General features: G+C 37.5%; 1 protein-coding gene across 8 annotated transcripts in view; it reads left to right on the forward strand.

The window, feature by feature from the left end:
* Positions 1–24,528, forward strand: part of USP45 (ubiquitin specific peptidase 45) — a gene marked incomplete at its 3' end in the record, with an annotated part of 68,086 nt that overhangs the window by 17,049 nt on the left and 26,509 nt on the right. For all 8 annotated transcript variants that reach the window (XM_082634266.1, XM_082634264.1, XM_082634268.1 and 5 more), the window contains exons 5-8: positions 494–594; positions 11,704–11,843; positions 12,240–12,335; positions 18,263–18,393. In XM_082634266.1, coding sequence (XP_082490392.1) covers positions 494–594; positions 11,704–11,843; positions 12,240–12,335; positions 18,263–18,393 — 468 coding nt within the window. The remainder of the gene's footprint in view (positions 1–493; positions 595–11,703; positions 11,844–12,239; positions 12,336–18,262; positions 18,394–24,528) is intronic.

The raw sequence follows: 24,528 nt of genomic DNA on the forward strand, positions 1-24,528 counted from the left end.
GGACGAAACTGCTCCTGTTTGAGAATCACTGATATACCCACATCAGCTTCTCCCTTTCCTCTTCCTTACCTTTAATATCCAATTCATTAACTGCTTCTACCTGAAAATATATGTCTGTTCATTTCTCTCCAGATCCACTGCATCTGCCCTGATCTCTCTCTATTCCTGATGCCATCGAATCTGACATTAGTCAGAGTGATGCTTTCAAAATGTAAATTGGATCTTATCACTCGCCTGCTTATAAGCCTCTCATGGCACTCCATTACACTTAGGATAAACTACCAAAACTCTAATTTGAATGCTAAGGCTCTGTATGAACTGTCCCCTGCTTATTTCTGTAGACTTATTTACCTCATTTCTCTTGCCTCACCCTATGTATCTCCCTTACCCCATGACTTAAAGACAAAAGTGGATAAATACCAACTTTATTACCTGATGTGCAAAATTATTGAAGATGCTTTCATAATATTTGCTTACATTTTATATTTTTCAGGTGTTATGAGTGCGATGAAAAATTATCAACACATTGTAATAAGAAGGTTTTGGCTCAGATAGTTGATTTTCTCCAGAAACATGTTTCTAAAACACAAACAAGTAAGTTAACAGCAGTTGCTAAAGAAATTTGTATTAAAGTGTGATTTTTTTTTTTTTTTTTAATTTTTAAAATTTTTTCTGTGGTACGTGGGCCTCTCACTGTTGTGGCCTTTCCCGTTGCGGAGCACAGGCTCCGGACGCGCAGGCTCAGCGGCCATGACTCACGGGCCCAGCCGCTCCGCGGCATGTGGGACCTTCCTAGACCGGGGCACGAACCCGTGTCCCCTGCATCGGCAGGCGGACTCTCAACCACTGCGCCACCAGGGAAGCCCCTAAAGTATGATATTTTATAATTCTTATAAAGAGATAATAAATTCATAAAGAGTACTTTGGGTTTTACTGTGACCTCTCAGTACGAGTGCCATGAATTCTTAGGTAGCAGTTTTGTGATGTTATCTTGTGTTGTATTTACTAATAATGATAACTAATAATGATAACTAAATAACTAATAATGAGAAGCTGGAGAGGATAGTGACTGGATTGTGGGCTTTTGAATCAAACAATGCTGAATTTGAATTTAGGTTCCACCTAAATTACCTACTGTCTGTGTGACTTTGACTCCTTAGTTTCCTTATGTAAAACATTAGTACAATAATTCTATCAAATGAGAATGTTGTGAAGCTTAGGTATGTTTTCTAAAGATTTAGAAATAATGTGTGTAAAAATACTTGCATAGTCCCTGACACATTTATGAAATGATGTCTGTTATTTGTTACATCATTGGAATACTGTTCTGACACTAACTATCTGGAATTAGGCTAACCTTGCAGATTAAGGGTTCAGTTCTCCCAAAAGATTGCCCTCACTTCAGACACCATTCTCAAGCTAGGGGTTCTCAGGAACCCTCCCGCATTTCCGACCAACTGGCTACAGGAGTTCCCACTGTCCTCTTAATTCAATAATTTGCTAGAATGACTCAGAAAACACTGGAAAGTGCTATACTTACAATTCCAGTTTCATTATAGCAACAACAACAAAAAGAAAGAGAAATCAGGACCGGCCAAAAGAAAAGACATGTAAGGTGAGGTCTGAGAAGGTACCAAACATGAAACTTTTCTGTCTTCTTCCTGTGGGGTCAGGATGCATCACCTTCTCAGCACATTGATGTGTAACAATACACACAGACTGTTGTTAACCAGGGAAGCTCACTGGAGTTTTGGTGTCTAGCGTTTTTATTAGGGTTTCATTGCATAGGCATGGCTGATTGAATCATTGGCCACATGATGTAACTCAGTGTCCAGGATCCCAACCCTCTAATCACACGTTTGGTCTTCCTGGCATGGCTGGCTCCCATCCTGAGTCATCTCATTAACATACATTGTCTAAGGTCCCACAATGAATCAAAAAATACTTTGTTAACATAAACTGTCAAGCGTGGTCTGAGGGGCCCACCATGAGTAAAACAGACACTCCTGTCACTCTGGAAATCCAAGGATTTAGAGGGGGCTTCTCAGGAACCTGGGACAAAAGGCAGCCAAATCCTTTATTATACAATAGTAACGTATTATATATTGCACTTTGTTGTCTAACATATAAGCAGTATATAATACACATTAATATAAATTACGAATATATAGGGAAGGAGTTTCTTCATTCAAAAATATTAAGTGCCTACCACATGCCATGCTTTATGCTTTATTTGATTTGCAGTGGTAAAACAAAAATAGTTTTTATGTTGCCCTCATGAAGTTTAGAGCATAGTGGGAGAGACAGACAAACATAACACGTATGTAACTTGTGATAAGTGCTACAAAGGAAAAGAACAGATTGCAGTGATAAGTAATAATCTCATGGTCATAGTGATCAAGAAAGGCCAATATGGCTGGAGTGTGGTTTGCTGGGAGAAAGCAGAATGTGGTAAAGTTAAGATGTATGTGGGCAGGTCATGAAGGATACTGTAAGGAATTCCATAAATAATATCCCTTGGTATTTTAGAAGTAAGTTTTTTGGGATAGTAATATTTTTATAAGATACTTTACAAATCAAATATGAAAGTTGCTATTGAGGTTTGTAAGAATGCTGGATATGATTATGTAGCTATTTTAAATGATAATCGTGAAGATTGTATAAATGTAAAAATGTCTGTATATGGTAATTCAAAAAGACTATGAAACTGTATATATTGTGTTCAAATGGCAGGATGAGAGTGATTTAAATGGAGCCTTTTTATATTTTGCATTAAGTAAAAATAACTACTGAGAGGAAAGCCTGTACCTGTACCTTAAACAAGTTTTTAAGTTATACGATGCCTGGGCTAATTTCACGTCTGGTACATCTAATTCAGCTTCTCTGCTCAGTGAATCTCAGCTTTTGTTCCCAGTAGCCCTTTAGACTCTTAAAAAATTATTGAGGACTTAAAGAGCTTTGGTTAGGTAGGGTATATCTATTAATACTTATCATATTAGAAATTAAATCTAAAAAATTAGAATATTTATTAATTTACTGAAAAATAGCTGTAATACCATTACATGTTAACACAAATAACATATATTTAGAAAAGATAACAGTTTCCAAAACAACACAAACCTAATGAGTGGCATTGTTTTACACTTTTCCAAATCTCTTGAATGTCTGGCTTAATAGAAACAGCTGGATTCTCATATCTACTTCTGCATTCAGTCTGTTCTGATATCACATGGCCTGTAGCCTCTGTAAAACTGCATTGTATAATTGAGAATGAATGAAAGTAAGAAAACCAAATAACATCTTGGGCTTATTATGAAAATACCTTGGAGCTTAAGGACACCCAAAAGGGGGGGCTTGTCTTCAGATACAATTTGAGAACTGCTAAACTAGCACATTTCTGTCTTTATAATTTCTGTCTTCAGTCTTTCTTGCCCTAAGGCTCAGCTCAGATCCTACTTCAGTGACACATTCCCAGTCCTTTGTTTTATCTCTTCTTCTATGTAGCATACTTTAGAATCTTAACACTTGATTTTGTGGTGTTCAGCTTTCATATGTATCTGTGTCTTGTTTATAAAACTGTACATGCCTTGAGGATTGTACCCTGGCTTATATTCTTTTTGATTCTCATATGACTAGGTAGTAAATACTGCTGAATTGAACTGAACTAGCACGTGAGCAGTTTTTACTGAGGAAGTAGATACGCTTTGCATTTTCACCAAAACACCCCTGAATATTATCAAATTATTTTATTTATTCATTCAGTCTATTAATATACTTGAGTTTCTACCTTGTGCCAGACACTGTGCAAGATATTGGAGATACTGTGGTGAATGAGACAGATCTATTTCTCAGTTCCTGCCATTATTGATCTTTTGGTTAGTGAGGGCTATTGACAAATCACAATTATAATTGCTGTTTAAATAGTGCTGTGAGGAGCAAGAACAGGGGACTGTGAGAGCACTTTGGAGTAGTATCTAATCTGGACTAGAGGATTCAGGAAAGCTTTATTGAGAGGAAGAGATTTCTAAGCTGGAATCTGAAGGATAGCTAGATGTTAGGTAGGCAGAGAGGGAAGGGGTGTGTGCTCCAGGCAGAGGAGACAGCTCATTGATGAGGGAGCCTGATACGTTCAGGGGATTGTACAGAGCTGCAGGGTTGAGTTTTGTGATGATGGTGGGGTGGTGAGAGGTGAGACTCTGGAGGTAAGTAGAAACAGCTATTGAAGGGCCTTGTAAGTTTAGAGTTTATCCTGGAGGCAATGAAGAGCCACTTATAGGTTCTAAGAGGAGAAGTGGATGATCAGTTTTGTACTTTAGAAAGATCACTTACTGTACTATGGAGATACACAGGAATGCCTTAATATGTATACCTTCCCATTCATATGTCAATATCAATTTATTATATGACCAAATAAAGATTTCTAAGGCTAATGGTTAACTAGGAGTTAGTGGAATTTTGAGAACAAACATATGAGGTAATTCTTATTTGGTTCCAAAGTAGACAAGTAGTGGGATAGCAAGTTTTTCCTTTTTACTCTTTAAAGATTAAACTTCTTTTCAGCTGTAGAAATGGGCAAATTACATTAATACTACATGACTGGTTTAGGTAATTGCATTAAACAGTTGAGGGAATCCCAGTGCTGGTTCCCAGAAGAATGCTTACAGCTGTGTAGATGCCACATCTGATGCTAGGATTTGCTTTAAAAAAAATAATCTCTCCACACTCTCCCCCTCAAACGTATATAAGAAAACTAAAAACAACAAATAAAATCCCCATATAATGAAAAGGTCATATAACACAAGATTGAAAAAGGGCAAGAAAACTTTCTTGTGAGACCCACCCAGAAATATGTATTGTTAAAAGTGGGCCAATATTCTCTGAAGGGCTTATTTCTCACTTTGGTAGTCTAGCAAATGTCATGTAAGTGTTCTACAAACACTTATAGAATATGGGAATTCCTGTTGAAATTATATCATTGAATATTGGTTTGCTATGTGTGAACTAGACAGATGATAGATAATCCCACATTCTTTTCTAAACCAATAAATTTGGCCCATAATTTTAATACTGGTGGGATGCCAATTTCAAAGAACTTAAAGAGAGCATAAAATATTATATTCTGTTAAATTCATTAAGCTTATGCTCTTGGTATAAAAAGACATGTTATGTTGGTTCTTTTGGTTTTATTAAGTTTGCTGTATCTTTTTTTTTTTTTTTTTTTTTTTGCGGTACACGGGCCTCTCACTGTTGTGGCCTCTCCTGTTGCGGAGCACAGGCTCTGGACGCGCAGGCTCAGTGGCCATGGCTCGCGGGCCTAGCTGCTCTGCGGCATGTGGCATCTTCCCGGACCGGGGCATGAGCCCGCGTTCCCTGCATTGGCAGGCAGACTCTCAACCACTGTGCCACCAGGGAAGCCCTGCTCTATCTTTTTTTTTTTTGCGGTACGCGGGCCTCTCACTGCTATGGCCTCTTCCATTGCAGAGCACAGGCTCCGGACGCTCAGGCTCAGCGGCCATGGCTCACGGTCCCAGCCGCTCCGCGGCATGTGGGATCTTCCTGGACCAGGGCACGAACCCACGTGCCCTGCATCGGCAGGCGGACTCTCAACCACTGCGCCACCAGGGAAGCCCATGCTCTATCTTTCTGAAATAAGAAAGTATGGTACATTTGGGATCTGAAATAATGTATCTGAGAATAAATAATATTGTACCCTTTTACAGTAACAATTTGTAATGTAATACTTTGACTTTTCTTTATAAAGTAATACATTTTGTTCTACTATAAAGTGACAGCCCATATGCCTAAGAAATGTGCATTTTCATAAATAAGTACTAAAAATAGTTATTTCCATATATGAAAAGGGGTTAGGGACAAAAATTGTTGAACACTTCAAAAACAATTTGTTTTACCTGTAGGGGTGTAAATCTGTGGTTCCTCATCCGAACTACAGAACACAGAGTTACTTGAATGACTGTTTTCTCGGTTCTCCCCAAAATGGCACTAACTTGTGGATATATATAGGGAGAAGTTAACTGGATACAGTGGGTACCTATGGCATTAAGGCTTAATTTTTTTTGAGGAACCCTTTGAGAAGGGCTACTATAAACTTTAATAAAACTGTAAATCCACACACCAAAGACATCCAGCAATTGATTACATCCAGCTTTTGCTTAAAAGAAGTGGTCTTTCATATCACTACTAGCATTTCATTAGTGTCTTAACTTGTCACACTTATCAACCTTATCATCCACTGTTATACAGACAGATAGCAGATCCTAATGGTTAAGTGTGTGGATTCTGAACCCAGACTACCTGGGTTTAAATCTACTCCCTACGAATGGCTGTGTGCCTTCGTTTGATCATCATCTTTACAGTGGGGAAAGTTATCAGAGGAGATGATGCTCTCAGACTTTTTCTTTAAATAAGCAAACGGCAAAATAAGTTTGCTTTCCCTGTGCCTATGAGAAACTTGGGATGCACCAGTGTTCCGCTTCTGGTTTAACCAAGGCAATTCACAAATATTTATACCTTTGAGAAAAGAGAGACATTTAATATTACTTGGCAACAAATCCACTATTGGTTGTTTTCAGTTTTCTCCAAGATGAGCAAAGCTGCATCTCTGTGTACTTACTCTTCTGTTTCTGTAGGTTAAATTTTTTGGAATTTCTGGCCAATTTATAAACACATCTTAAATTTTGATTACTGTTGTTTAGCTGCCCTCCAGAAAGATTATGCAGAGGGTATAGTTGACAAGAATACTTGTTTTTCCATGTTTAACTTTGTTTATAGTTTTTAGGTTTTTTGGTTTGGTTTTGGGGGGGCAGTAATGAAGTTTTTAGTGTCACTGTTGCCAAGTCCATCAGTCTTTTCTGTAATGGTTTTTTAGCCTTTGGGGTCATGCCTTGAAAGTCTTTTGTACTCCACGTTTATAAAGATATTCACCCACAGTTTCCTGGTACATTCAGGGTTTTTTTAAATTTATAACTTAATATCTTTAAACTTGGTTTAAAAAAATAATTAGAGGATCTTTGTGTTGGAGTCATTTTTTTTTTTTGCGGTACGCAGGCCTCTCCCGTTGCGGAGCACAGGCTCCGGACGCGCAGGCTCAGCGGCCATGGCTCACGGGCCTAGCCTCTCCGCGGCATGTGGGATCTCCCCGGACCGGGGCACGAACCCGTGTCCCCTGCATCGGCAGGCGGACTCTCAACCACTGCGCCACCAGGGAAGCCCTGGAGTCATTTTTATGGTAGGAAAAGTTGAGGTACTTAAGGTTACTTTTTAGATATTAAATAGCCTTAGTCTTAGCCAAGTGTGGAAACAGTGGTTTTTTCCTCTTTATTTTGGCTTTGCTGGTGCTTCAGCCAGTTTTCTGTCTTATAAGGTCTGCTCAATTAACCAGCTACTCTTTGAGTACTCAGATTATAGGCTTAAAGGTAAATGACAGAGATATAAAAGACCTATAAAAAATTTATCTAGAACGCCTGAAGTTTCCTCTTAATGTTCTTTGCATTCTGGGGTCTATGTTATCTTATTACATAAGTGCAATACCTGATGACAGTGTTGGTAATATAAAGGAGATAAGTAAGGTGAGATAATGATATATATATTTATATATTTTATTATAAATATATCTTACATATATAATATTTATATATGTGATATATATTATTAATAACCTTCCAACCCCGAAATTCTGTGAAGATTCTTTTTTAATTACAGGCATTTCATGGGTTCAGGTAAAACTTGAGGAAAACAAAACAAGTGATCAAAATTTTGTATAGTTTATCTTTTTTGTTATTGCTGTAGCAGCTTTGTCCTTTTAATTATATCACACTTCAAAACATCTTGAAGTTCAGTCCTTAGTGCATTCATACTGTGTTTGTAAAGGAAGAGTTCTTAAAGTGACTGTGATCTAAAATCACTGCCATATTGAGAAAGCTTTGTTGTCTCTAGAGACAAAATGATCAATAATTATTCTTCATTGGAAGTAACAAATTGCATTTTATTAAAACGCATACCTGTTTGTAGGTCAGATAATTGAGAGACTGATTCAAACATGCTTGTTTTAAACTAGAATCTTAAACTCTCAGCTGACAGTTTCTTAGTGAGCAAATGTACATAAATACTTAGTTTCTTAAAGTTTTGCCAAGGTGTTATCATGAATTTAAGGCTTAATATCTCTATGCTGTTCACTATATGTCCTTACACTCTAGTCATAAATCATAGGCAATTAATTATAAATAATTACAGATAGTGGTTCATATAGTACCTGGTACACAGTGGACATTGGATAAATCAATTTTATTTGAGTTGTTACATTTTATAAACATGCTACTTAGTATTAATAAAATGAAAAACTTGCACTTTAAGATACATATAAATAGTTCTTAGAAAATGTCATTCTATTTTCTAGTTATATTATCTGATCTATTTAATATTCAAGTCTAATAGCATAATTAATTTTGAGCATATTCTCACAGACTTAATACATGTAAAAGTCAACAAACAGACTCTTGCCACTTGTGTGAAGTGGCTATTTAACCATGAAATAAACTATTTTTATTGCCATTGCCCCGTGGATATGTTCTTTCTGGCAGTGCTGTCCATATTTGGTGGCTATATGCATGGAGAGCCAGGTGGTGCTGAAAAGCATCGCACAGTGAAGCGTGGATATATCTAGGTTTGACATTTGTCATCCCTTACTGCTGAAGGGAAGGGTAAAATCTGTTTTTCCATATGCTTATGCTTTTTTTTGCCTGCAGTTTTGACCAGATGGTCTTATGAACATTGTTTACTTTAGGATGCTATCCCAGATGTTTTGAAAACCGATGAGTAAATGTGGTACACAGATACATAAATCATTTGCATGTTATGGTTTAAAAATGCTATTTGGTCTTGTAAGACTAAAATATAATTTATTTCTGGAAGTATTTTTCCAAGTAAATAATAAATATATATTTATGATATCTATTATATATTTATAGTTAATATAATCTATATAGTTTATTTTCCCCAACCACTCTGTTTTCATATTAATAAGCTAAAAAATATTATGGCAACATTTATTAAGGATGTTAACGAAAGGAAATACTTTTGAGAAGGCATATTTGTTTGTGGTTGCATATACTCAAATCTGTAAGAATCTTTCCTGCTACTTTTTGTAGTTCTTCTCATTGTGCATAAATCACTGAAGAGAAATTACCTGGCAAAATGACAGTGGATTTATAATCAAAAGATTATCATTACAACTTTGGGCAAATCACTTAACCTGTTGGAAACTGAGTTTTGTTAACGTAAAATCAGAGTAACAGCCTTGCCCCAAAAGATGGAGCACTGCTTGGATTTAATTACTCTTTCATCTTAAATCTCTTAAAAATCACTGTGAAACCATCTAGTGGCAACAGCTATAATGTGAGCCTGAAACCGGCTAATTCTGGGCTTTAGTTAGAATCTCAGATATAATTAAGAGGTGGATTGCTCTTGTTTGCAGACCCAGCCAGGATCTGTATGGGGCTTCCTCTTGTTTGTGTAGTGCTTCTTACGCACTGGCTGGCTTTTTTCATTTGCTTTTACATTCCCTTGTAGGTTTGAATACTGTCTGGCCTTTTCCTGCTTTTCCTTTTTTCTGTGCCTGGACTCTGCACCTCAGTGACCTTCTCCATTGATTGTACCAGCCTTTGTCCCCAAGCTCTGTAATGGGGTTTAATTTTTATCACTTATTTTAATATCTGGAGGACAGGAGAAGACATCTATTTTGCTAGTTCTTTTCTATGTTAACTCAGAATTCTAGGGTTGGGCGTTAAAAACAGCTCTTCATTATCTAGACAACAGATATCCAGTAACAACCAATAATGTTTAAAGAATAAACAAACAGGAATAAAGGGGAAAAACAGGTGATAGAGTTTATGATACAATATTGCATCACAGGATAAAAGTTAAGAGTTGAAAGAAAATTTTTTTCCTTGTAATAGATTTGCTTAATGAAAGAAACATCTGAGAAACCACCAATTTATTTCTCTCAATGAGAGGTTTCCACGTGTCAGAAAGAAAAGCCAGGATCCTGAAAACCACAAAGTCAATGTAAAAGGCAAAACTCATATTAGCAATTCAGAAAATCCAGTTAGAAATGAGATAAACTTGAGGGGAACACCCCCAGAAAATACAGGAAATGATTAAAGAGAGAAAAGTAAGAGCAGATAAACGGGACACAAAGGATGGATAGTTCATGAAGATACGGATTTTGGCACAAATAACAATTTCGGGGGCCTCTCTGGGCTGTTTTTCACACTCTTAAATAGTGCTTAGCATGCCAGGTGCTTTGCAAAGCAAATTTAACTCATTTGGGGCTTCCCTGGTGGCACAGTGGTTAAGAATCCACCTGCTGGGCTTCCCTGGTGGTGCAGTGGTTGAGAGTCCGCCTGCCGATGCAGGGGACACGGGTTCGTGCCCAGGTCCGGGAATATCCCACATGCCGTGGAGCGGCTAGGCCCGTGAGCCATGGCCGCTGAGCCTGTGCGCCCGGAGCCTGTGCTCCGCAACGGGAGAGGCCACAGCAGTGAGAGGCCCGCGTACCGCAAAAAAAAAAAAAAAAAAGAATCCACTTGACAATGCAGGGGACACAGGTTTGAGCCCTGGTCTGGGAAGACCCCACATGCCTCAGAGCAGCTAAGCCCGTGCACCACAACTACTGAGCCTGTGCTCTAGAGCCTGCGAGCCACAACTACTGAGCCCACGTGCCAAAACTACGGAAGCCTGTGCGCCTAGAGCCCACGCTCCACAAGAAGAGAAGCCACCGCAATGAGAAGCCCATGCACTGCAGCGAAGAGTAGCCCCTGCTTGCCGCAACTAGAGAAAGTCCACATGCAGCAACAAAGACCCAATGCAGCCAAAAATTTAAAAAAATAAATTAATTAATTAATTTTAAAAAATTTAGCTCATTTAATCCTTATGAAAACCGTATGAGGTCTTCCCTGGTGGCGCAGTGGTTAAGAATCCACCTGCCAATGCAGGGGACATGGGTTCGAGCCCTGGTCTGGGAAGATCTTCTTTTTATTAGTTGGCATTCTCTTGTAAGGAAAAGTTTTTTCTTTTATCCGCATTTTAAAATTCTATTATCAGGTCAGACTCATTCTCATTTTGTTCAGTGAATAGTAATTTATCAGTACCCTTCTTTATTTTGATATTCAAATTGTTCCAGATTGGACCACTGGGAACCTGTTTAAAATGACGCCTGTGTGTTTTGACGTACCTTTTTTTTTTTTTTTGAGCACTTCCTTATTTTCTGGCATAACGAAAATGTTATAGGCTCATTTGCCTCTTTTGCTGCCCCAGGTTTAGAATCAGCCTTTCCTTCAAGGGGTCTTCATTCCTTTTAGTGGGAATGGTGTTTAGAAACCAAGATCTGGTCTTTCCTACTTTTTTTTTTTTTTAACTTCACTTTAAAATATTTTATTTTAAAATTCATCTGGAATTTATCCTACAATGTGGTCTGAGGTACGATGTGTATATTAAGATGAATTAAAATTAACTGCTTTAGCAGTAGGATACAAAACAGGAGATACTTATTTGCATTTGTATTCTTGCCCTTCAGGAACGTTGATTCAGAGGAAAATCTTATTTAATTTTAAATAATACATTTAAATTATGTCAAATGATATGTATTTAATTTTAAATCTCGTGTCCATTATGTTTTCTCTAACTTAGATGCATTTTCTAGAATCATAAAACTTTATGAAGAAAAATGTGAAACAGGTGATAAAAAGGGAAGAAAAGACAGCAGTGTAACATCTGTAAAAGGAATTACCAATTTAGGAAATACTTGCTTTTTTAATGCAGTCATGCAGGTAAGAGCCATGAGAAAGCTCTGTAAAATGTAAAAGTTTATATTAATTAATTTGTGTTTATTGGCACACCTGTGGACTGTCACATGACTGCTAAATGTTCGTCTAGAAGTCTGTCTGTTTTCTTTTTGATTGGTTAGACTATCTTTAGCCATTGTCATACACATACATACACCTTCTTTTTCCACAGTGCTTCTGAAAGATCTCTGTATTTCACCATGGCTCTGTCAGTAATAGTGACATTTATTAAATGTTAAATGCATTCAGTTAAATTTTCTAAAACTTAAAAATATTTTTGCTAGGCCAGATGATATTTGAAGCTTTGGGAGAGTATTTATTCTGTAAAATCAGAGGCATATTATAACTGAATCAGAAGATGTTGCTTTTGTTTTCTTTCAGAATTTGGCACAGTCTTACATTCTTACTGAACTGATGAATGAGATCCAAGAACATGGTACAAAACTCAAGATTGTTCCTTCCTCAGACTCTCCGCTGGTGAGAAGTATAATTAGCTGGATAATAGCTCTGTTTAGATAAGTCAGTGATGTTGCCAAAACCTGTTGCCAAAACCTATCTTTCTTATTTCTCACAACTATCAATTGAGATGGTAGTCAGAGAATTTGAAAAAATAATTCAAAAGCATTTTGTGAAAATAAACGATAAGATTTAAAACTTCTAGGGCTTCCCTGGTGGCGCAGTGGTTGAGAGTCCGCCTGCCGATTCAGGGGACGCGGGTTCGTGCCCTGGTCTGGGAAGATCCCACATGCCGCGGAGCGGCTAGGCCCGTGAGCCATGGCCGCTGAGCCTGCACCTCCGGAGCCTGTGCTCCACAACGGGAGAGGCCACAACAGTGAGAGGCCCGCAAAAAACAAACAAACAAAAAATTTCTAAAGTCATAGCTTTAAGGTATGTTATAGTTCAAACATATCATGGGTCAGACAGCACAAAAAATGTTGAGGCAGCTTTCAAACAGACATACTAGAAAAGACAAATGGTTTTGCCTTTGTTGAATGAAGTGTCTAAGATTCCTGTTTTGTAGTTACTGGTGACAACTACTTAAATACAGCATTTTTGTTCTTTAAAGGTAGATTTAATTTTAATAGTGACCATCTAAAGGCGTTTTGGAGCCTAATTTGATATTGGGTTTTTAAACTAATGAGAAAGGGGAAAAAGGCAGCCTTTGACATTCAGAAGCTAGCCTGACACCCACAGTTAGGCCATGTTATTCAAACAGTCTCACAGAATACCAGACTCGAGCTAGGTTACTCCAAGCCTGTTACAATGCGACAGAGCAAGGCCACTTCATAATTTTCTCTGAACACAAACTCCACCACTTAGAAAATCCCAGACGCCCTCTTTTGGCCTAAATGAGTCAACGCGACTTTTTTTTTTTTAAACTAGTTACAGCTTTATCCTCATTCTAGCCTCCTTTTATTGAGATATCCAATTGTAGAAATACCCTCACTTTCTGACAGCATCCAATTGAGAGCAGACCTCTGCTTCCTTAGATTAACTTCTTCCCTAAATCACCCAACTAAAGCCCAAATTCTACATCAGTTCTTTTTTTTTTTTCTTCTTCTTCTTTGCTGTACGCGGGCCTCTCACTGTTGTGGCCTCTCCCGTTGCGGAGCACAGGCTCCGGATGCGCAGGCTCAGCGGCCATGGCTCATGGGCCCAACCGCTCCACAGCATGTGGGATCTTCCCGGAGCGGGGCACGAACCCGTGTCCCCTGCATCGGCAGGTGGACTCTCAACCACTGCGCCACCAGGGAAGCCCTACATCAGTTCTTTTGAATACCCTCTGAGAGACACTCCATGGTTCCCCATTGTGTGTGTTCTCCCTCAGTGGAACAAGTAATAAACCCACCTTGTTCAACTACAGATGTGTTCCTGGTGGTCTTGGGCTGGAGGGCATTTACACTAATAGTTATGATTTCAGTTAGCAATTGATTTGTGTGTGTGTGTTTTAGAGGAACAGAGAGTGAATGTATAGCTCATGATCTGGCTTTTGAAATACTTAAGAAAGAGGAGTTCTAAAAGTTCTTAGCCCAGTGTAGTAATCTTAGATTTTTCTTCCAAGGAGGCAATTTTTAAAGGCAATATTGTTGTATTTTTTTGTTGAAAAGGCAGTCTGTAAACTCATTGCCCGTTCAGCCTCTTAAAATTTTTACGTTAGAGCCCAGTGCCCTCTTCTAGACTGTAGTGAGATAGTGAAGACTACTTTACTAAATGGAAGTTAATGGTAGTCATTTGAAAAGATTTCTTATTAACTGTGACTGGATGTTAGGTTTAAGTATTTCACATGTGGAGCTGTGAAATTACTATATATGGCAATCATATTATAGCTGATCACTGTAAGTTTGTGTAATTCTAAGAGGGAAATTTTCAATCTTAGGTCTTAGTTTTGTAGGACATACAGTGGACCTGGGTTGTGGGACTATCAGTGTAGATCACTACTCTTTCAGTCACCAGTTTTATTTGGTCCTTCGTAATCTGTATGCCTTTTCTTTCTTTTCCTTACTTTATTGTGCTGGCTCGAGCCACCAGTAACATGTTGAATAGAAGTGATGAGAGCAGACATCCTTGCTTTAATCCCAAAATTAGGGGAAAAACACTCAGTCCTTCATTATAAAGAGTAGGTACAGGGACTTCCCTGGCTGTCCAGTGGTTAAAACTCTGCACTCCCAATGCAGGGGGCATGGGTTCTATCCTTGGTTGGGGAACTAAGATCCTGCATGGTGAGGCCAAAAAAAAAAAAGAAAAGAGTAGGTACAAAATAAGCTACAAGTTATATTGTACAACACAGGGAATATAGCCAATATTTTATAATAACTATAAATGGTGTATAACTTTTAAAAATTATGAATAATAATATTGTATACCTGTAACTTATATAATATTGTACACCAATATACTTCAATTTTAAAAAATAAGAAGAGGATTTAAGACTAGACACTGCACCAAGAAAGAAAGAATGAACTTAACTGTAGGTTTTTCACAGGTGTTCTTTATAAGGTTGAGGACATTCCCTTTTATTCCTAGTTTTCTGAGCATTTCATCATGAATGGATGTTGAATTTTGTCAAGTGCTTTTCCAGCATCTACTGAGATTATCATATAGTTTTTCTTCTTTATTCTCTGTTAATGTAAATTACATTGATTGATTTTCAAATGTTAAACCTATCTTGTATTCCTGGGACAAATCCCTGTTAGTTATGATATATTCCTCTTCTTCTATGTTGCTGGATTCAATTTGTTAATATTTATATGAATATCAGCAGTGTGCTTACTTTTTTTTTAACATCTTTATTTGAGTATAATTGCTTAACAATGTTGTGTTAGTTTTTGCTGTATAACAAAGTGAATCAACTATATGTATACACATATCCCCATATCCCCTCCCTCTTGCGCCTCCCTCCCACCCTCCCTACCCCACCCCTTTAGGTGGTCACAAAGCACCGAGCTGATCTCCCTGTGCTATGTGGCTGCTTCCCACTAGCTATCTATTTTACATTTGGTAGTGTGTATATGTCAGTGCCACTCTCTCACTTCGTCCCAGCTTACCCTTCCTCCTCCCCGTGTGCTCAAGTCCATTCTCTACATCTGCGTCTTTATTCCTGTCCGGTCCCTAGGTTCATCAGAAACTTTTTTTTTTTTTACATTCCATATATATGTGTTAGCATATGGTGTTTGTTTTTCTCTTTCTGACTTACTTCACTCTGTATGACAGACTCTAGGTCCATCCACCTCACTACAAATAGCTCAATTTCGTTTCTTTTTATGGCTGAGTAATATTCCATTGTATATATGTGCCACATCTTCTTTATCCATTCATCTGTTGATGGACACTTAGGTTGCTTCCATGTCCTGGCTATTGTAAATAGGGCTGCTATGAACATTTTGGTACATGTATCTTTTTGAATTATGGTTTTCTCAGGGTATATGCCCAGGAGTGGGATTGCTGGGTCATATGGGAGTTCTAATTTTAGTTTTTTAAGGAACTTCCGTACTGTTCTCCATAGTGGCCATGTCAATTTACATTCCCACCAACAATGCAAGAGGGTTCCTTTTTCTCCACACCCTCTCCAGCATTTATTGTTTGTAGATTTTTTGATGATGGCCATTCTGACCAGTGTGAGGTGATACCTCCTTGCAGTTTTGATTTGCATTTCTCTGATTAGTGATGTTGAGTATCCTTTCATGTGTTTGTTGGCAATCTGTATATCTTCTTTGGAAAAATGTCTGTTTAGGTCTTCTGCCCATTTTTTGATTGGGTTGTTTGTTTTTTTGATATTGAGCTGCTTGTAAATTTTGGAGATTAATCCTCTGTCAGTTGCTTCATTTGCAAATATTTTCTCCCATTCTAAGGGTTGTCTTTTCATCTTGTTTATGGTTTCCTTTGCTGTGCAAAAGCTTTTAAGTTTCATTAGGTCCCATTTTATTTTTGTCTTTATTTCCATTTCTCGAGGAGGTGGGTCAAAAAGGATCTTGTTCTCATTTATGTCATAGAGTGTTCTGCCTATGTTTTCCTCTAAGAGTTTTATAGTGTCTGGCCTTACATTTAGGTCTTTAATCCATTTTGAGTTTAATTTTGTGTATGGTGTTAGGGAGCGTTCTAATTTCATTCTTCTTTTTTTGTTTAATAAATTTATTATTTATTTATTTATTTATTTATGGCTGTGTTGGGTCTTCGTTTCTGTGCGAGGGCTTTCTCTAGTTGCAGCGAGCGGGGGCCACTCTTCATCGCGGTGCGCGGGCCTCTCACTGTCGCGGCCTCTCCTGTTGCGGAGCGCAGGCTCCGGATGCGCAGGCTCAGTAGTTGTGGCGCACGGGCTTAGTTGCTCCGCGGCATGTGGGATCTTCTCAGACCAGGGCTTGAACCCGTGTCCCCTGCATTGGCAGGCAGATTCTTAACCACTGCGCCACCAGGGAAGCCCCTAATTTCATTCTTTTACATGTAGCTGTCCAGTTTTCCCAGAACCACTTATTGAAGAGGCTGTCTTTTCTCCACTGTATATTCTTGCCTCCTTTACCAAAAATAAGGTGACCATATGTGCGTGGGTTTATCTCTGGGCAGCAGTGTGCTTACTTTTAAAAAACTTTTTATTAAAGTATTCACACAGAGGAGTGTACATCATAAATATAGAGTTGATGAATTTTCACAAACTGAGTACACTGAACTGAAACTAACCAACATTTTTCTCAAGAAACAGAGCATTACCAGCAGCTAGAAGCCCCCTTCAGGTTGCCTTCCATTCCCTGCCTTCCTGCCTCACAAGGATAGCCACTAACCTGGTTTCTAAAGGGCAGATTAGTTTTGCCTGTTTTAATATTATATATAAATGAAGTTATACAATATGGACTCTTTTACATTTGGCTTCTGTCAACATGTTAGTGAGATTCACCCATATTGCATTCTCATCAATAAACTTGCTTTTGTTTTCAAAATTTAAATATACTTTTAAAAACAGGTTATTTACTCACTCAATTCTGAAGTTTTAAAACTGTCTCAAAATACTTAAGTTGGGAACAGTGGATACTGCACCTTAGTGCTTGAGCTTTGAAACTGCCTTAGATTTTACTTTTGACCCTTGAGGTAGCTTTCAATTTACTGAACATTGCAGAAATCATTTATGATATTCAAAAGCTATAGAAAATTATAGCCTGTCTTTTCTGTGGTTTTAGCCAGATGGCTGATTTTTAAGGATAGTTGGTATGAAATATATAGGTAATTTGTATTTCATGAGTATATGAATGAGACAACATATGTGATAGTTGTCTTAGAAGATAACTTCTATAGTGTCTGAGGATTATATTTGGGATCTGCTTTTTATTCATTGTCTGTAAGGAGAGGGGTTACTAGCAAGGATAACATTTTAGAAGATAAAACTTGGTGGGGAAAAAATTCTAGAATAAAGAGTGTTGCTCCTTCACACAGTTGTAGCTGCTGTTGTCAAACTGTATGTCTCTCTCCTTTAAAAGAGGGAAATAGTATACCAATTTGTGACATAATTTCTCATTCCTTATTTTGTTAGTAAAATATTTGGGGAAAAGAAGAGTATGGGGTTTTGCTCATAAATGTAATTTATGATTATTTGTGAATTTGTACAAATATCAAGTCAATAATTTTATTTTAGGAGAGCACATTAAGGGACAGTTACAAGCAACAAAAGATAGGTTTTTCACTCTTAAGCTAATAGTTTTATTAAGTAAAGGGCAGAGGATATGAAAATACCTGTATCTTTCAAGGTAAGGCATTTAATTTCATTTTTTATATGTTCATCTTATATACGAGGGAATAAAGCTTCTTAATACACTTGAGGTGATTTAGTCATCATTTAAACAGAGTGTAACTTAGATTTTTAAAAATATTTTATTTAAAATTTGTGTATTTCTGACATAGAGTTGATCATGTTTTTAAAGGACCCATTAGTGGTGGAACTTTCAAGCCCTGGACCATTGACCTCAGCCTTGTTCCTGTTTCTTCACAGCATGAAGGAGACTGAAAGAGGACCGCTTTCTCCCAAAGTTCTTTTTAATCAGCTTTGTCAGAAGTGGGTACATCTACATTCTTTTTTTTTTTTTTTTTTTTTTCACGGTACGCGGGCCTCTCACCTCTGTGGCCTGTTCCGTCGCGGAGCACAGGCTCCGGACGCGCAGGCTCAGCGGCCATGGCTCACGGGCCCAGCCACTCTGCGGCACGCCGGGACCCTCCCGGACCGGGGCACGAACCCGTGTCTCCCGCATCGGCAGGCAGACTCCCAACCACTGCGCCACCAAGGGAAGCCCCATCTACATTCTTAATATAAATAATCATGAGTTACAAAACACTAATGTGTTTATCACTTAATATGAGTAGTTTGACTCTGACTGTGACATGGCTGTTATTGCCTAGACTACCAAGAGAAAGAACTAACATTCGTTTAGTAGCAGCTCTGTGCCTTATCTAAATTATATCTCATAATACTCTGAAGAAGTGATTGTTTATCCCCATTTTATATATAAGGAAACTGTTGAGTAGCTTACCTTGTTTCATGGTGACAAAAATAGGGTTTAAATAGATATCTGTCCTGACTCAGAAGCCCATGATGTAATACCATAAAGTGAGGAAATCATAGAATTATAGAATCATAAAATCTAAGAGTGCTATAATAGATCATCTAACCTAGTTTTCTTATTTTTAAAGATGAGCTTTGAGGCATGCAGAATTTAAGTAAATTTCCCAAGATATCGCAGTATATTTAAAAACAAAATCCTTGTGTGCCTAGAAATAAACACATGTCATAAGGGACCTGACATTCATTTATTCCTTTATAGAAATTTGAGATCTTACTTTGTGTCAAGTAGTTGCTAGAATCCAGGGGTACACAACTTATAATTTATTAAAAACAGACCCTTTCAGGAGCTCATAAACTAGTCCAGTCCACAATTAGTAAAATATGTAGAAACAAAATTCTTTAAATGTGAACTTGCATTTTTGTATATCTCCAGGTTTTAAAATTTCATTTTAATTTAAGCTAGTTACCTAAGCCATGGTATTGTATTATATTTTATTGCATTTTATTTTATCTCATAGTATTGTACCAATGTTAATTTTCTTTTTTAAAAATGTTTATTGTGGAAAGAACACAACATGAGATCTACCCTCTTAAAAAAACTTCAAGTGTACAATGTGCTATTGTTGACTGTAGGTACAGTGTTGAACAGCAGATCTCTAGAGCTTATTCATCTTGCTTGACTAAAACTTGTTCATTAATTAGTAACTCCTCTTTTCCCCTCCCCCCTTTCTAGGTACCTCATAATTGGAATCATGCACTATTTGTCTTATTGTAACTGACTTATTTCACTTAGCATAATGTGCCATGGTATTTTAAATGTAGTCCAAAATATGGAGGGTTTATTATATGTTTCATTTGGTTGCCAGGTGCTGTTTTTTCAAAGCCTGAAGAACAAAAAAAGCCTTTAAAAGTCTCAGAGACATGGGTACCTCATAGAGTTAAAAAGATTTTAGGACACTATGTACTTTAGAAATTTGTTTTTGACTCTCTCCAAAATAACTTTGTTTTGTCTTTTTTTTTTCTGGTTTTATAGAGATTTATAAACATTTTCTAATTATTATTAAAATGATAGGTGCTCATAGATAAAAATTCAGACTACTGTTATCTGTTTTCTTTATTCTATCCAAAAGTGATTATGCATACATAGACATAAAAATAAATTGTTTGCAACTTGCTTGTTTTGCTTAATGTGTTTTGTACATCTTTCTATATTAGTACATATGGATATAACTTATTTGATTTAACATATAGATATGTGTGTATATGTGTGTGTGTGTATATATCATTGCACTTATGAGAGTATGTCTGTGGGATAAATAGAATTACTGGATCAAACGTTATTTGAAAATATTTTTAAATTGCATTTTCTTTTGCTTTATTGTATTTACTTTAAAAAGAGATATGTATATATTAACATAAGTGATTAAAAAAAAAGTCAGGTGAAGATTTAAGCCATATATGTTGGGTCTATTTTTGGACTTTGTTCTGTTCCATTGATCTATATGTCTGTTCTTACCCCAGTACTGTACTGTCTTGATTACGATAGCTTCATACTAAGTCTTGGAATTGGATGGTATGAGTCCTCAAATTTTCTTTTTTTGGTGGGGTGGGTTACTGCTCTAGGTCCTTCGCTTTTTTATGTGACTTTTAAATCAGTTTGTCAGTTGGGATTACATTGAATGTGTAGATCAGTTTGGAGAGAAATGACATCTTAACAATGTTGAGTCTTCCAATGCATGATTATCAGATACCTTTTCATTTATTTAGGTCCTTGATTTTTCCTCATCAAAATTTTATGTCTTGGGGCCTCCCTGGTGGCGCAGTGGTTGAGAGTCCGCCTGCCGATGCAGGGGATACGGGTTCGTGCCCCGGTCTGGGAGGATCCCATATGCCGCGGAGCGGCTGGGCCCGTGAGCCATGGCCGCTGGGCCTGCGCATCCGGAGCCTGTGCTCCGCAACGGGAGAGGCCACAACAGTGAGAGGCCCGCATACCGCAAAAAAAAAAAAAAAAAAAAAAAAAAAAAAATTTTTATGTCTTTCATCCTATGAATCCTGCACCCATTTTGTTAGATTTACCTTAAGAATTTCATAGTTTTTTTAATGGTAGTTATTGTAATTTGGTACTTAAATTTTTTTTTCAATTTCTAGTTGCCCATTGCTAATATAGAGAAATACAATTGATTTTTGTGTATTGACCTTTTTTCTTGCTTCCTTGCTCAATTCACTTATTGGTTAGAGTAGCTTTATGTAGATTCTTTGGGATTTCTTATGTAGACAAAAATGTCATTGGTAAACAAAGACCATTTTATTTCTTCTTTTCCAAGGTGTATCCTTTTATATATTTTTCTTACCTTATATTGCTGGCAAGGACCTCTAGTGTGGTGTTGGAGTGGTATAATAGACATCCTTGCTTTTTTCCTGATATAAGGGGCAGCACATTCAGGCTTTCACACATAAGAATGATAAGAGCTGTAGGTTTTTCATAGATGCTTTTCATCAGGTTGAGGAAATTCTCATCCTTAGTTTTTTCTGAGAGATCTTATCAAGAATGGGTATTGGTATACCTTGATTCCTGGCCCAGAGAAAATGAGATAATAAATGTTTGTTGTTTTATAAGAAAAAAGAATGGGTATTAAATTTTACTGAGTGCTTTTTCTGCATCTATTAAAATAATCATATATTTTTTAACCTGTTGAAATAGTGAATTGTATTAATGGATATTCTGAATAACTTTAGTGAACATATTTGATTTACAATAAACTGTATGTATGTAAAGTGTAATATCAGTTAAGTTTTAACATATGTATACACTTGTAACACCATTGCCACAGTCAATATGATGAATGTATCTGTCACCCCTAAAAGTTTTCTTGGGCCCCTTTGTAATCCCTCTCTCTGGACTCCTTCCCCAAGCCCCGCCCCAGGGCTACCCCTTACCATTTTTTGCCACTATAGATTAGTTTGCATTTTTTAGAATTCTGTATACAGTTGACCCTTGAACAACACAGGGTTTTGGGGCACGAACCCTCCCCGAAGTAAAAAATCTGCATATAACTTTACAGTCAGTAGGCCCTCCAGATCCCGGGTTCCACATTTGCTGATTCAGCCAACTGAGGATCGTGTAGTACTCTAGTATGTATTTACTGAAAAAAATCTGCATGTGAGTGGACCCATACTGTTCAAACTTGTGTTGTTCAAGGGTCAACTATAAATAGAATCATACAACATATACTCTTTTTTTGGTCTGGCTTCTTTCACTTGGCGTAGTTATTTTGAGATTCTTCCATGTTGTATGCATACATTGATTTTTGAAAGTTAAGCCAATCTCTTGAAGTTTCTGTTATAATGGTGATTGTCAGACACTTTGACCACTTGTGATGAATTGTTGGGAACAAGTTCTTCAGCTTTCCTCTGGCTTTTTTTCCCCTTCAGTATCTTATTTTGCAATAGTTTTGAGACTCACAAAAAGTTACAAGAAGAGCACAGAGTTCCTGTGTACCCTGCATCCAGCTTCCATCAGTGATAATATCTTATAGCAGTGCATTGTGAAACATTAACATAGTACTCTCAACTCTGGCATAGATCTTATTTGGGTGTCACTAGTTTTTACATGAACTCTTCCCTGAAAGGTTCAGAGATGCTATAGAGTGATTCTATGTCTCCATTCTCATTCACGCCCATTAAAAAAAAAATTTATTTATTACGTTGCATCGGGTCTTAGTGGCTGCAGGCGGGCTCTTTAGTTGAGGCTCAAGGGCACCTTAGTTGTGGCATGCAAACTCTTAGTTGCGGCATGCATGTGGGATCTAGTTCCTGGACCAGGGGTCGAACCCAGGCCCACTGCATTGGGAACTCGGAGTCTTAAACACTGTGCCACCAGGAAAGTCCCTCTTTCATGCCCACCTTTTTGCTTCCTTTATTCCTTCATGTTGCTAACTAGTATTGATGTGCTGAGCTTTCTTTGGGTTTTGTCCATGAAGAAATTACACACACACACACACACACACACACACACACACACATATATTCCTAGTTTTGTGATATTCTGTGGTGTGTCATGTACCTTAAGGATGCCATCAAAGTCTCAAGATAAGTTGAAAGTTCAGGGACTTCCCTGGCAGTCCACTGGTTAAGACTCCTCGCTTCCACTGCAGGGGGCACGGGTTCAGTCCCTGGTTGGCCTGGTCGGGGAACTAAGTTCCTGATTGCATGGCGGCACAGCCAAAAGAAAAGATGAGAGTTCAGTATGCTATAGTATTCTGGGTATGTTCTTCAGTGTTATCTTCTAATTTACTAATTTACCCTTCAACTGTGTATAGTTTAGAGTTTATCCTATTTTTTGTATTTTTATATCTGTAGTTTTATTTTCTTATTTCTAATATTTTAATTTGCTATCTTATATCTACATGTTATTTAATTTTTTTGTATTTTTTGTAGTATCTGGGCTTTTATTGGCAGTTATGCCTTTATTTTATGTTTTTGGACATTCTCAACATATTTATGGCAACACCTTTGGGACAGTTCTATACAATTTATTTGGAGTGAAGTAAATTCATTTCAGTTGTTTTTAACATTAGATTAATTTAACATTAGTGAATTTTTTGTTCTTTCGCTCCTGTCTTCAACTCCTTTGCTTTCTCCCATCCCCTCCCTTCCTCATATCCACCTCCTCTTTCTGCCTAAAAACTTTACATTTTACGATAGCCTCACCCCTTCCCTCCAGGCTGGTCTTGGAGATCCAGCTCTCTTAATGATTCAGTTACCATGCTGCCCTGGTTAGCAGATGGGAGAAGAGTCTGTAGAACGTTTGGCTCAGGTTCAGGTCCCTAGGCTGTGCCTGTGTTCTCTTGTAGCCTTAGGTAACACTTGCCTAAGGGCTTCCTTTCAGGCTCTTGGTAAGATCAACCATCCTTAAACAATGATCCTGGCTCTGGTCTCTGTCTGAAGTACTTTTAGTTTTCTTTACCCTTCAGGGCTGAGCTCTTTCAGGCCTAGAGCCTGTCAAGTCTGTGTTTTAGTCTGCCTACAATTTCGTGTTCTAATATTTTTGTTCTGTGAGATTTTTTTGTATGGAATCCCACTTAAGCCTTTTTTGTTTGTTTGTTTTCTCTTTTTATATTTTGTTATGTTTGGAGCAGAGAGAGTTTTTGGATTATGAACAGACTGATTCATCTGCACCCAGAAGACATCTCCATGAAGTCTCTTGTTTTAAATTTCTTTGTCTTGGCAGTCTATTCCTGTTTTATGAGTGTGTATACATTTTCCTCTTAGAATTTGAGATTTCTGCAAGTTCTCAACTCTTTCCCACAGTAACACTTTTACTAAGGCACAGTTCCTGTGAATGTTTAGAGTTTCCCTTGTTTTGAATAGGGTGAATTTTTTCATATATTTAGTGATTTTTCTATGTTTATCCTTTAAGTTTGAAGGTCTCTTTTGATATTTATTGGTAGCTCAGATAGGCTCCATTAGAGATTCTATAAGTCATCATATGATTTGTTCCCCAGCCCTAAGTAAAAGAAGAAAGAAAAAAAATCTAGGTTTATTAAATTTTCTTCAGTGGTTTAGAAGGCAGTAAGTGCTTTGTGCATAGTTGAGATGGAGCTATAGGTAGAGACATGGTGGAGACAGTTT

The sequence above is a fragment of the Mesoplodon mirus genome (genome assembly GCF_964341445.2).
Source record: "Mesoplodon mirus genome assembly, chromosome: 10".
Lineage (NCBI taxonomy): Eukaryota > Metazoa > Chordata > Mammalia > Artiodactyla > Ziphiidae > Mesoplodon > Mesoplodon mirus.